The sequence below is a fragment of the Triplophysa rosa genome, unplaced genomic scaffold, assembly GCF_024868665.1.
Source record: "Triplophysa rosa unplaced genomic scaffold, Trosa_1v2 scaffold174_ERROPOS285603, whole genome shotgun sequence".
Lineage (NCBI taxonomy): Eukaryota > Metazoa > Chordata > Actinopteri > Cypriniformes > Nemacheilidae > Triplophysa > Triplophysa rosa.
The window spans coordinates 81226-95502 of record NW_026634181.1 but is presented as its reverse complement, the minus strand read 5'-3'; the positions used below and the strand labels follow the sequence as shown (position 1 = coordinate 95502).

The 14277-nt window shown below is 39.9% G+C and overlaps 1 protein-coding gene across 1 annotated transcript; it reads left to right on the top strand.

Annotated features, from left to right (window-relative positions):
• The first annotated feature begins 200 nt into the window (after window positions 1-200).
• ehd2b (EH-domain containing 2b) lies at window positions 201-10949 on the top strand. The gene is made up of 7 exons (XM_057327115.1): window positions 201-529; window positions 1792-2249; window positions 4171-4347; window positions 6604-6701; window positions 8921-9333; window positions 9415-9579; window positions 9670-10949. Exons 2-7 carry the CDS (start codon window positions 2029-2031, stop codon window positions 10225-10227), a joined length of 1632 nt encoding a protein of 543 aa, XP_057183098.1. The 5' UTR covers window positions 201-529; window positions 1792-2028; the 3' UTR covers window positions 10228-10949.
• Window positions 10950-14277: the final 3328 nt, after the last annotated feature.

Here is a 14277-nt window from a genome sequence, read left to right as displayed (position 1 = left end):
AAACAGATCTCGCAAATCAACAAAAGCTAAATTAAAAGCATAGAATGTGTTGCCCCGCGGCACACTGTCTGCTGAAAGATGCCTGCGCCACACCCTCGTGTTTGCAGGCGGTGCTTTATGTAAATGAGTCACGCCCCCACAAAACGTTTAACTCCACCTTTATGTGTTGATGCACTGGCAATGTCCCCCTACACCACCCACTCCAATATCAATCCCCACCCTGGTTCAAAGCTATTGTCATCACTCGACTAAAACCTACCAGCCGTCCAGGGCTTTCCCCCTGCTTGTGTCAGAAGAAGAGCTGCAGAAGGCAGTACTTAGAGCAGATTTTGCAGCAAGAGTTCTCATCTGAAATACATTAAAGATCTGGAGAAGATCCTGCACTTGAATTATTCGAGCTGGTGCTATTGGACAAAGAACGGTTCTGTTAAGGTACATCCTCGTGTAGAAACATCATCTGGGCTGGAGAAGACTGTGAACGGAGAAACTAGTGTTTAGAGCTGAAGTTTGGATGCAAAGATTTCACTGGGTAAGTGAAAGATCAAAATACTCAGTGTGTTGGTTGTGTTGCACTTTTAAAATCACTTTTTGGGAAAAAAGTAGCTTATCTTCTGTTTATCCAAGTGGTAATGTTTACACAACGTTTTCATAATGTGCATCTCTGAACGTAACGTGGAAGTTATCTAAACCAATAGCTTCATTCCAAAAAAGGACTGAAATGAGTTTGTTACATTGTGTTGGCCGGACGAGTGAAATATCTGTTTTTCTCTCTCATTGCCAACACAGCAGTGTTTCATTCACTCTGGAAATTAATTGGAGCTCAAGGCTTGCTTTTCCAAAAATGTTCACAGGCTGTGTTGAAATTCTGGTGAAGGATGCCACAAGGCATTTTCCATCTCCTGCGCAACATGTCAGTATGGCCGAAAGTCAAATCCCAGATATGATCCGTTTTGTAAGGCGGCTGTGTGCAAATGATATTTGGAAAGGTCTGGCGTCTTTTCATCTGTTAATCTTTGAAATACTGAACTGTTTCTCTTAAGTTTCTGCATTAAAGTGACAGTTCACCCCAAAATTAACATTCTTTCATCATTCACTCATGTCATTTCAAACCTGCCTAACTTTCTTCTGCAGAACACAAAAGAAGGTATTTGGAAGAATGTTGGTAACCAAACAACGTTGACCTTCATTTACTTCCATTGTATGTCCACAAAACCATTTCTTAAAATATCTTCTTGTGTATTCCAAGGAAGAAAGCATCACATATAGGTTTTGAAAGACATTAGGGTGAATAAATAATGATGGATTATTTTATTTTTGTATAAACTATTCCTACATTTTGATATAGAATTGACATGTTGCATTCACGGGGAGTGTCTTGAATCTGCTTCAAGCCAAAAAAGTCGGGAGGAGGTAAAATAAAATCATGTCTGAATTTGACAGAAGCAGTTCAATATGCTTTTTGTCTTCAAATCACTGGAGTATTCAGTCTTTTGTACACTATAATCCCTTCACTCGTTTAACTTTCCATTAAAAGCCGCTGCTGGAAAACTGTTCGTCAATATACGGAAATAAATTATGAATGCTTGTTTGTGGACCTAGAGTTGGGTGTGTGTAAGTTTTTCCAAAAGGAGCACCGATTTTTTCCAGACATGCATGGACAACGTACTGTACTTTCCCTGTGGGCTTAAGAGTCTCTTAAGATTCATCATTTGAAAATCTTGAACGTAAGCAAGACTTGATGACCAAGACGGCAAGTTTCATAAAAATGTTCTTCCATTTTCTTTCTTCCAGGTGAATCATCGTTTACTAAAAAAGCACGCCAGCGAAGTTGCATTAAAGTGATTGTAAACTACAGTTTGATTTATACACGACTCCAAACCTTGGCAGCAGAAACATTCGGGTACATTATATAAACACAGCACGACAGAGAAGAGTCTTCACAGACGTCCCAGAGGAGACGTAAACACTGCAAAACACCGCTATAAATTATCTGCCGAGGAAATTCTGAATAGTCATCCAAGTCGCACGATGTCACGCTGGGGCCGTAAGAACGTCAAGAAGGCCCCCGAGGTGATCAAAACGGTGACCGAGGGCCTCAAGTCGCTCTATCGAAAGAAACTTCTGCCCCTGGAGCAGTACTACTGCTTCCAGGACTTCCACTCGCCGAGTCTGGAAGATGCCGACTTTGACAACAAACCCATGGTGCTAGTGGTTGGCCAGTACTCCACAGGAAAGACCACCTTCATCAAGTAAGACTCTACAAACGTAATCTAAAGTTAGAGTCACCCCCACACCACAAGGGTTTTGACAGAGATTAAAGCTCAAACATTGATGTGACGTCATGTTTAGATCAGAGATGGACCGAACGCAATATTTCAAGAATCAGATATTGACAAACCCATGTAAGCTAAGCACTGATATGAATGTAGGGGAGGGGGAGTGTCTTTTGTCTATGTCTACTGAGGTTACAGCCCTGGAAAGTTATTAGTCCACTCATGATTTAGGAATTTGAGAGTTGGTGTTATGGACAAATCATTCTTGTGAAAGCTAGGAAGTCTACTGATCTTTTTAAACGATCACGTTCATCTTGACTAAACTATTTTTGAAATAGAAATAGTGTGAAATGTGCATATTAGTAAATCCGTGGCTGTTTTTAATCTTATTTTTATTGGTTGCCGACATCATAACATCAGATAAATTGAGGTGGCACTGTGTATGGTGTCTTCCTAACTTTGTCTTAAAGTCAAAAATGAAAATTCTGTCATGAATACCCCCCCTCAGGTTGTTCCAAATCTGTATAAATGTCTTTGTTCTGTTGAACACAAAGAAAGATATCTGGAAGAATGTTAGCAACTGATATTTCTGGGACATCATTCATTACCATAGTGGGAAATGTTCAAATGTTAGTCAAAGGTGCACCAGAACGGTTTGCTTTCCTAAGTTCCTAAGTTGTGTTCAACGGAACAACAAAATACACAATAATGTTTCCTACGATGGTAGTCAATGATGACCCAGAACTGTTTTCGAATATCTGTTTTTGAATATTTTCAGATATCGTTCTTTGTGTTCAACAGAACAAAGACATTTATGCAGGTTTGGAACAACTTGAGGATAAGTAAACGATGACAGAATTAAAAATTTTGGGTGCAGTATCCCTTTAAGGGTCAAGTATACTTCACTTTTTATGCATACGTGAGGGTCAGCATAAAGTGTGTGTGATTTAGTGGTATATAAGTTAGTGGGATCCGAAATATATTTCAAATACTATTCAAAACAGATTTCAGGCTGTGAGGTAAACTAAAAGCTAGCCTGAGGTCACACACCAGCATATATGGAAGGTGCATACCATTTTCGTGTCCAAACGACAAACAACAAAAATGTATCTCCATTACAAAATCCCAGATGTCCAGCCAACTGTTCATTTTGACATTTTATTGAAATATTGATGCCTATTCTGTGAGACTAAAGTGTACAGCGTGAGTTTATAAAAGTTTTGCATAAATGTGTGATATGAATAAACAGTGCTCATAAACAGCTCTTTAAACAGTATCCTCATTTGAAATAAGTGGAGGCTTGGACCCGGAAACAGTTTTCCTTACGTAACAAGCAGATTGGGATTTCAAAGGGGGGGGGGCACTCTATATGTCCCGACCTAACTCTGTATTCCAGCGGAAATTATGTTAATACATCAAACAATGTTGCACATTTTAAGGCATCTTTAGTCTCTCTATCGCCATCTCTGTTTAAAACATAAAATTGCAGGTTACTTAACATACTTTTTTACCTGTGTTGGACTCAAATGGAGTCACATTTTCTACAAAATTGTACCTGGCATCTCAAATCGTAAATCATTATTAAAAGCTTACTGTTGTAAAGGAGACAGTTTTGTATACCGATTCTGCATTTGCTTGTTTAGTAACTGTTTTGTTTGTTTGTTTTTAACCCAAAAATGTTCAAGGTTACAGATTTAGGGTTATGTAAAAAGTTACTGATTGCAGCTTTAACATTGGATACAGTGTTACTGAATTCGATTGAAAACAGATTTAAGTTCATTTACGGAATTATTTTAGTTTATTCTAGTTGTGAAGACAGCATGACAGAAAAATAAACATTATGAAAGTTATTAAAAGCTCGACATGAGAACCCTGTCTTTGATCTGTCAACACACAGATATTTGCTGGAACAGGATGTGCCGGGGAGTCGCATAGGGCCGGAGCCCACCACCGACTGCTTCACCGCAATCATGCATGGAGATGTAGAGGGGCTCATTCCTGGAAATGCCCTCATTGTGGATCCCAATAAACCTTTTCGCAAGCTCAACCCGTTTGGAAACACCTTCCTAAACAGGTGAATTGATTGGCGAATGCAGTGTGCGAGGAGGGTGGCTTATGTGAGAGAATGTGTGGAGCGATTCATCTGCTTACGCTGATAACAGAGAAACAGTGTGCTAGTTTTTGCTCTATGGAATTTCAAGAGTCTGTGCCAAATTTCAAAGGGAGGAGGGACTTTCCTTCTTTATGGAAAACTTGTGGAAGGGAGAGATATCACAAGAGAGGTCGTTGAGCGCCGCAGCTTCTGAAGAGGAGCTGTATATGGAGGTCAAAGTGCACAAAAGTTAAAATATGTTTTTTTAACTGATCCAAACAGCGTCTCATAAACTAGATTCTTACCGTGCTTGACACAGTTCTGTGGTGGCTGTGTTGATATGGAGTTGCTACAGTGTTCTGTTGGTTTTCATGTGTTGCTGGGGTGTTTTGGGTTGTTGTTAGATGCTTTCTTTCTTGCACAACTCTATATAATATTCAAGTTCCTACATACTTTTTTCTAAATATATAAACATGTATGTGTATGTTTTTATAAATACTAAATTAATATGCACAGTACACAGACATGTATTATGTAAACACAAACTTTTATTCTGGATGCGATTAAATGCTATTAATCGTTTGTCAGCCCTAATGCAACATTGCTTATATCAGTGTCCTCCATCTTGAATTTTCTTAAAAGGTTACACAGTGACATATCGATCATCTATTGATCACACGTCTTCAGTTAATACAAAGTCACAGGGCAGCGTTCAACAAAAGTTATTTTGGGCCGAATTTTTGCATTGTCTTGCGTTTCCGTTCCACCGCATTTGCATGCACATGAATGGAAGTCAATAGAATGAAAGAAAAAATTAAAGAAAGAAAGAGTAAGTGTTTTCAAACTTATGACTGGTTGTACAGTATAATTCATGTCTGTAGTACAGAAGATGTGGAATGAGTAACAAAGTTTAATATTTCAGGTAAGAGACATTAAAAATTCCCTAGTGTTCCATCAAGGTCAGTGATGTAGGGAAGGAAATGACCAAAAATGAGCTCAAAAATACTGTAAAACAGAAGCTACAGTGGGAGGAAAGTATGCTGAAGTTCAAGTTCAGTTCATCTGACCAGCTCAAGCACAGCCGCCAGGAAACTTTCAACATTATTAGGTCGAAGGTGTCCATCAGCATCGAGGAGGTGCTGTTTGGAATGTCGTTTTTTATGAAGATTCAGTTTTCTACGGGTCTCTTAGGGTGTATTTTTGCAAACATGTTTTGAGAACATCTTTTCTCCTGCTTCCTGCTGAGGGAAACAGTGCACTCGTAAACTCATTTAGCTCAGGAAGAGACTGTGTTGTTGTATGGTGCGGATCATTAGCCGCAGGTATTGTTTGATTTTGGCAGCGCTGCTCATTTTCCTTCAGGAAGCTCTCTGAGAGTTTCAAGCGCTGCTTTTACACAATGGAGAGACCAGGGAGGAGTGACGCTATGAGTCTGCTTGTTAGATCACATGAAACAGCTGTGTTAGGGCTCTTGAAAAATTCTTTCAGCTAATCCCATGAGGTCAGTTGTTTTAACTAAAGGGCGCTTGAATGTTTGATAATTGTGTTGTAACCTTTTATGGTATCACACAGCAACTATTTTGTATAGAAGAAACACTGTAGGTACAACATATAATGGAGGCGAAAAATCACTTGATGTAAAATCTGCAAAATCTATGAATTCAACTGAATATTTGCAAGTTTATAGTTTATTTTTTCATTTTATACAAAACAACTTTATTTCAGTAAAATGTTTTTTTAGTGCATGCATGGGCTTGCATCTTTTCCTTTCAAATAAATGCCACTTGGTGTAATATTTTGTTATCTAATGCAGTGGTTCCCAACCCTGGTCCTCGGGCCCCCCTGCCAGAATGTTTTAGTCTCCCTGTGTAGAACACCTGATTCAAATCTTCAGCTGGTTAGTGTGTTAATTACGGAGATTAATTAATACACTAACCAACATTCGGAGCGGGTCTGACAAGTGGAATCAGGTGTTCTATACAGGGAGACATCTATAACATTCTGGGAGGGGGGCCAAGAACCAGAATACAGTTTACGTTACATTAACTATTACGTTTCTGTCAAAGTATGTAAATTCATTGTTATTGTTATTTTCTTTTGTATACTATATTTTCTACATATACTGTACTACCTCTTGCTGATTCTACCCCTGACATTCCCAAGTATTGAGTTTTGAGAGTTTTGATCTGTCATTTTGTGAAATACAAAATTTATAAACTTGCCTTCTGTTTCTGTCAGATTCCAGTGTGCTCAGCTGCCCAATCAGGTCCTGGAGAGCATCAGCATCATCGACACTCCAGGTATCCTGTCTGGAGCAAAACAGAGAGTGAGCCGAGGTGAGACCAACTGGAGAAATACCTTTACAGTAAACTGCAAGCAATGTTCTACTTAAAATTAAACTTGAATTGAATTCTTTGTAGTTCATTGTTGTCTCAAATGTTTTGTTTTAATGTCTGTGGGCGCTTGACTGGAATAACCACTGCAACATCATTACACTGTTACTGTGACTGTGTGTTCAGATCGCCAGCGATTGTGTCACTGTGTGTCGCTAGTCTCTTGCTATGAGGTCGTTAGAAGGCGTTCCTAGCTTTGGTTGCTCTAGTAACATTTATTAACAAACCCTGCTGTAACTGATGAGAGACAGATGATGTGAGCTCTGCTGCTTTAGTCCTATTGGTAGTCGCTTCCGAAAGTCGCTCATCATTTGCATAAAGTTGAGCAATTCTCGACTTTGTCGCGTCAGTAGACACGCCCACTTCCTGTTGCCAACGGTCACTGTCACTCGTGTCGCCGGAAGTCGCCAGCTCTTCATTGAAATGAGTGGAATCGTGTCGCTGGCACTCTGAACGTTAGTCAAAGCAAAGGGGTATGATTGAAACACAAAATAAAGAAGTAACAAACAAAACTCAGTTATTATTAAAATCCTTAAGATGTTTCTGTTTCGAAACCTAGTTGAGTTGGGAACTAATTCTGAAAAGCTATAATTATTATTATTATTATTATTATTATATTTCAATTATTAGGTTATTTTTGCTTTGTAGAGTTTCTGTATGAAAATATTCATATCTACAACACATTTTTTACTTAACCAAATATAATTCAGAGTTACCAGTCTGAATTAAAAAGATAATAGATTAATTAGGCTATTAAATACCAACCATAGAAACTTTATGGACACTAATTTATTCTACTATGTAAGTGTATTACTGATCTGAGACATGTTTCAGAATAAATAACAATATGTAAATGTAATAAAGTTCAATGTAGGGAAGGAAGGAGGCGGGAACCGGCATCATTCAAACAATAAACTTTAATCAAAATAAATAAACAATAATCCAGCAAATAAAAGGCCGGCAGCCACCTCACGGTCGACTGCCGGCCACACGAACATAAACATACTTAACCTGTTTCCGGGCCCGGGTCCTCTCTCTCGATGGTCCGGTCGCTCGTCCTCTTATGCTCCCGAGCTCCCCCGTGAGGCATGCGGGGACCGGCGGTCGCACAGCTGACACTCGTTGCCACTTACGCCACCGGCCCCGCCTTACCTGCCCCACGGCTCTCGCACCGCCTTCCTCGCTACAGTAAAATTCTGAAAAATCCAGGGTTGTTTTCAACCCAGCACTGGGTCAAAAGGGGACTACCCAACCCGTTGGGTTAATATACCCATATTTGACCCAACAATGGGTTACAAAAACAGCATTTTGGGCTGAAACAACCCCTCAATTTCACTTATAACCCAATGGTTGGATCTGACCCTTTTTGACCCAATGCTGAATTGAAAATAACCCAGCATTTTTTAGATTGTAGCTTATCAGTGATAGAGCTTTCTGGTCCTATGTTTCTCTTTACATATATTCTGCCTTAGTGTAGTTTATACAAACTTATACAGTATGTGATGCACTGACTCACTGAATGTCACACTAAGGTGTGACAAAGTAAGAATGTAAAGGCATGACACTTATTTGGGGGGTGTAAGACTTTCTAGTATTGGAGAGAGGACACAATCCAAGTTACGACTCTAAATAAGAATCAATTAGTATACAGTTTCAATACTTGCAGTATTGCCTGTTTAAATAAAATCCAGCAAAAAACCCCCCAGAAAATGTCTGGTAACTGGGGTGCCAGAAATATTCTTCAAAATAACAGTTTTCCTGTAAAATTACATAGTTTTCTCTGTGAATGTGCAGTCTTTTTCTGTAATTTGAGAAGTTTTGACCGTATTTTAAAATAAGTTAAAAACTGTCAATAAAACAGTAAAACAATTCAGTGTAGAAAAGTGGTCCTGTAATAAAAAGTGCATGAGTTCTGCGATTCAAATCTCTTTTGTTTTATACATGCATTTTTTAAAAAGCAAAAATGTATATTATGAGCTAAATAGAATATTTTAAGATCCTACTTCCCACTTCCAAATTCCCACTTAACGTACATTCATGATTGTTCACGTACATAACAAATAATTCCAATACCAAAATTGTGTTGTCACTGAAATGGTTTGTAGGTAAAGTAGGTTCACTAAAATATGATTTACATCTACCATCTTCTTTCTTTATTTCAGGATATGACTTCCCAGCCGTTCTCCACTGGTTTGCTGAGCGTGTGGACCGGATCATCCTCCTGTTTGATGCCCACAAACTGGAGATCTCTGACGAATTCTCTGAGGCCATCGGCGCCCTCAAAGGCAATGAAGACAAACTCCGCGTCGTGTTGAACAAAGCCGACATGGTTGAAACTCAGCAGCTCATGCGAGTATATGGCGCATTAATGTGGTCTCTTGGCAAAGTGTTTGGCACTCCTGAGGTTCTGAGAGTGTACATTGGGTCATTCTGGTCTGAGCCGCTGATGGTGACCGATAACCGCAAACTGTTCGAGCTGGAGGAGGAAGATCTGTTCACAGACATTCAGAATCTGCCCCGCAACGCAGCCCTGCGCAAACTTAATGACCTGGTTAAAAGAGCTCGAATTGTGCGGGTAAGTATTCAAAATTAATGAATGAATGACCAATGGTGATGTCAGAAAGTAAGATGTCCTTAATGTGTGCTTTACTCATAGGTACATGCCCACATCATCAGTTACTTGAAGCAGGAGATGCCATCTGTCTTCAGGAAAGACAATAAAAAGAAAAACCTGATCTACCAGCTCCCTGTCATCTTCTCCAAGATCCAGCTACAGCATCATATCTCTCCTGGAGACTTCCCCGATTGTGCTAAGATGCAGGTTTGTTGCATCTACCGGTTTCCTTTTATTTGCTCAACAAATGGTTACGAATGATCACTCATTGTCTCTCTTTCATCCCTTTTTGTGTAGGAGCAACTTATGGGACATGACTTCACCAAGTTCAAATCTCTGAAGCCCAACCTGATGGCTATGTTGGATGAGCTTCTGTCCACTGACATTGCCAAACTGATGCCCCTTCTTAGGCAGGAAGAAATAGAGGCCGGGGTCCTACCCGGTGTACAAGGTGGGGCTTTCTTGGGAACCCGTGCTGGACCCTTCATGGAAGGGGACCCCTTTGCGGAGAAAGCAGACAAAAATGGCGAGACAGGTGAGGAAGATGAGGAATGGATTGTGACGAAGGACAAGCCCAAGTATGACGAGATCTTTTACAACCTGGCACCCAACGAGGGGAAACTTAGTGGCACCAAAGCCAAAGATTGGATGGTGAGCACACGGCTCCCCAACTCTGTTCTGGGCCGCATCTGGAAGCTCTCAGATGTGGATCATGACGGCATGCTTGATGATGAAGAGTTTGCTTTGGCCAGCCATCTGATCGAAGTGAAACTGGATGGTCACGGGCTGCCCCCTGAGCTGCCTGCCCGTCTAATACCACCATCCAAACGTCGGCAGAAGGGCTCGGATGCTTAGACAATGTATAGGGCTTTCACTGATTCCTCTGTCCCCATTTCTTGCACGATCTCCAGCTCCTTGCGGCGGATCTCTCTTCACTGTATTTTGATGCCATTTTGTAACACATAATTAATGTCTTATTTTGTATTCTTGCTCTCATGAAAATTGCCAAAGATTCACAGCTGGAAGCCAAAGAACATTGAGATAAACTGATGAGTGGTCTCGGTCATTTAAAAGGAATGTAGCAACTGTCGACCATAGAATCAGAGGTCCATGTGACATCTGATCCAGAAATGCTACACACGTGACTTCACACGTCAACCTATTATGAACTTTTGTAGATACTGTTCTTTCATTTGCCTCATTGAGTGTAGGAACCTTTATTCATTGCTTTAGGCACTTTCCTTCTAGCTTTCATGTTTTAGTCAACTAAATATCAGAATGTGAAGTCAAAGCAAGCACTCGGCTCTGAAAATCTGCTGACCTACGACTTTGTGATTTGTAAATGAGTTTTCTAGCATGTTGCTCTAGTTCTGGCTTTGAAAATGGAAAAGCAAATATACTCCGTGATGTTTTTTTTTTTAATGAATATGAATGAATGCCATAAGATTCTATAAATGAAATCGTGTCATATAAAGAAAACAAAATGTGGAAAATTCTTACTGACTACTGTAATCTGTTTCACTGACTGCTTCAATTATAACAATATATTGAACTCAATAAAGACCTTTTCACTTGTTCCTTTTGCTTTGAGTAGACTTTTACAAATGATACATGAGGAATTACACTGAAAATCCTGAAATGACATTCATCTTTTAAAGTTTGAAGTAAAAATATTTCAAAATAAAGGTAAGTTTCTAGCATCCTACCAAAGATAATAGATAACATGTATCTTCGTCGCGTCTACCTGTCTTTAAGCTGTGTAGTGTTATTTGTATGCACCATGGGTCTGAGAATAACGCAATTTCAATCCTCTATATGTATGTACTGTACATTGGCAGAATTTACAATAAACCAGACTTGAAAAATATCATGATGCACCTGCTGTTACCATAGGTGGGAAGTACTTAAAATGTTTACCCTCAAATACATTGTCAAATACCTGCATTTTATCTAAGTTTTTACTTAGATGTTTACTTCATTATACAGCATATATCATAACTTATACTCCACTACATTTGATACATGTCACAAATTACTCACCCTCAGGTTGTTCCAAACCTGTATACATTTCTTTGTTCTGCTGAACAAAAAGGAAGATATTTGGAAGAGTGTCAGTAACCAAACAGATCTCATCCCCCATTCACTGCCATAGCAGGGAAAATACATACTATGTCACGGTCCTGCCTTCTTGTTCATGATTTTCTAGTCGTGTGGCAGGATCGGGACAGATCCCTTATGTTTTATGTGAGAAAGTCATGAGTTGTTTACGTTTTTACATCCCATGTGCTTTCTCGTGTCTTGTCATTGGCCCCGCCCCTCTCGTTTCCTGTATTGCTTCCCTGCCGTGTCTCATGTTCCCCACCTGCCCTCGTTAATTATCCTTCCCCTTTAAAATGCCCTCATGTGTCATTGTCCTGTGCTCAGTGTATTCAGTGTACCCTGTACCTGTGCTATGTGCTTGTGTACCCGTGTACCCGTGTACCCGTGTACCCCTGTACCTGCACCTGCACCTGCACCTGCACCTGCACCTGCACCTGCACCTGTACCTGTACCTTTGTGCTCCCTGTGTCCTGTATTATCTTGCCTTGAGTCCTTGACGTTGTGTCGTGTTTAGTTTTTGTTATTTTTTAGTCCTGCTGTTTTTGCCCCCACGTGGGAAGTTTTGGTTTACCTTTTTGATATATTTTAGTTGCCTTGTCTGTTCCTCATTGTGGGTGTTTTTTGGGAACAAATAAAGTATATTTGTTAACCCCTTCACCGCCGCTGCCTGCACTTGGGTTCTTCCTGTGAAATCGTGACATACTATGGGAGTCAATGGGGGATGAGATCTGTTTGATTACTGACATTCTTCCAAATATCCTCCTTTGTGTTTAGCAAAACAAAGAAATGTATACAGGTTTGGAACAACCGAAGGGTGAATAATTCATGACAGAACTTTCATTTTTGGATGAACTATCCCTTTAAGAAACAAAAGTTATGGTGTCAAGTTTTCTACTGTCAGGTTTATTGTTGGTCAGAAATATATGGTTTAAATGTGATTTTAGTATGTGATTTTAGAGATATTAGTATTTGCCCATTTAAACAGATACGACATTTGTCTTGCATGACTGAAAAAAGATGCCTGGAGACATTGCAAACATGACTGCCAAGTGGCACGACTTCCCTTAGGGGACTTTGCTGTTACCGAGTCAAAGTTTAAGCTAATTCTGCAACTCTGTTACCTATTCTGGCATTTTTATTTTATGTTCTAATTAATTACTTCATTATTTAAATTGAACTTTTCAGTTAGAGGTACATTTTCTAAAGGACAACCCTTCTTTCACTGACTCTTTGTTTAAAAAAAATAAGCCAGCAGACTTTAAAGAGTCTTTTTCACATGGAAAGGGAAGCACACAAACAGGCATAAAAGGCTATAGTGTTCTGCACACATATGCTGTACAGTTGCTCAGTTACAGGCCAGATAAACAGTGAGTCACACGCGTGTCTGTGCCAAAACCCCATACCACCATTTTCCATCCTCCAGCACAACCACCCATTCCTCAGTTTTCTCATTTACTTTCCAGCTCCGCGTCATTCCAGGTGATCTGTTAACTTTCCTCAAATCTTGCTTATTGTCTAAGCACATTTTTCCCCTTTCCTTATGCAATCTCACATGTGAAAGCAACATTGTTTGTGTGTGTGTGTGTGACTTGGAAAAAGAAAGGAAGGGCTCTCCCTGTTTCTTTCCTCAATTTGTCCATGGAAAGAAACACAAATGAGAAACAGAGTCAACCCACCCATCGCTCCATCGCGATCTGGTTTACAGTGTGACTCACTTGAGAAGAATGTGTTGGGAGGGGCCCGACGGAGTTATTAATATCTCTTTTCCTCGGGTCCGTTAGGTTTCTGAAGCCCGGGTTCAGGCCTTCGACGCTGTATCTTCAGGAAAGACATCCCCCTATTTGGAATTGCCTTCAGGGCTGGTTTCAGACCTCAATCATGAAAGTTTGTGTGTGTAAAAGCATGGATGGAGGGAGCGGTGACAGACACTGTGAAGGCATTTGAGGTCTGCCTCATAAATGTTGTCTTATTGAGCAAGCAAACACAAATCATTATAATTATTTCCAGTTCATACTGAACCTCCTAAAATATGTATTCAACAAACTGGGTGGTTAAGAACAAATGTGTTGCCAAAATCTTTTTTTTAGTCTTTTAAACAATGACATGTATTTGATAATACTACCTCTCCATACATGTCACAACACTGACTGACTGATATTCTTAGTATATACATCTTTAAATCAATTAACTCAATTAAATAAACACTATCACTTTTATTGAAAAGAGATAAAGGGAAGTTGATGTGTAATGTGTCTGCATTACTTGCCTGGAACACAATGTCATACAATTTTCCATGTGCTTCTTACAATGTGACTGTTGCCTAAATGTGTTCACAGTCTCTCTATGAGAACCACGAGACATTTTTATTTTTAAGAGGAAAAACTGACTTACGTAAAAGTACCCGGACACGTGACAGACTCCTGACTACATAGCAACCAGAGAGACAGGAAAACAATATTTGTACATGTAGTGGACACCGCCTCCGCGCAGGGATTCCCTCAAAGACAGGGGTCTCCACGTACGTCACTGTGCCTACAGGGGGAATTCCTCACGAAGATGCCCCACAAATCGTTTGAGAGCACAGGCGTCTGATTTAACATGACAAAGAGCTCCCTCTGCTGGACATTCACAGTGGTGGCGCTTTACGGTCACCTTTGATGTGTTGAGCGGAAGTCTGAGGAATAACAAATGTATCCTTTGGAAAAAAAATATACACGGTTTCAGCGGCAACAACAATGTGGCCCAAAACCTAGCTTCCGGTACACATCCACATAGGTTCAGTAGCCCAATATATATATATATATA

What these genes read in the sequence shown, in the direction of transcription:
- ehd2b (XM_057327115.1), top strand. Translation starts at nt 2,029, where the DNA reads ATGTCACGCTGGGGCCGTAAGAACGTCAAGAAGGCCCCCGAGGTGATC. An exon ending in AAAACAGAGAGTGAGCCGAG is followed by an intron (nt 6,702 to 8,920) that starts GTGAGACCAACT and finishes TCTTTATTTCAG; the next exon opens with GATATGACTTCCCAGCCGTT. An exon ending in CCGATTGTGCTAAGATGCAG is followed by an intron (nt 9,580 to 9,669) that starts GTTTGTTGCATC and finishes CTTTTTGTGTAG; the next exon opens with GAGCAACTTATGGGACATGA.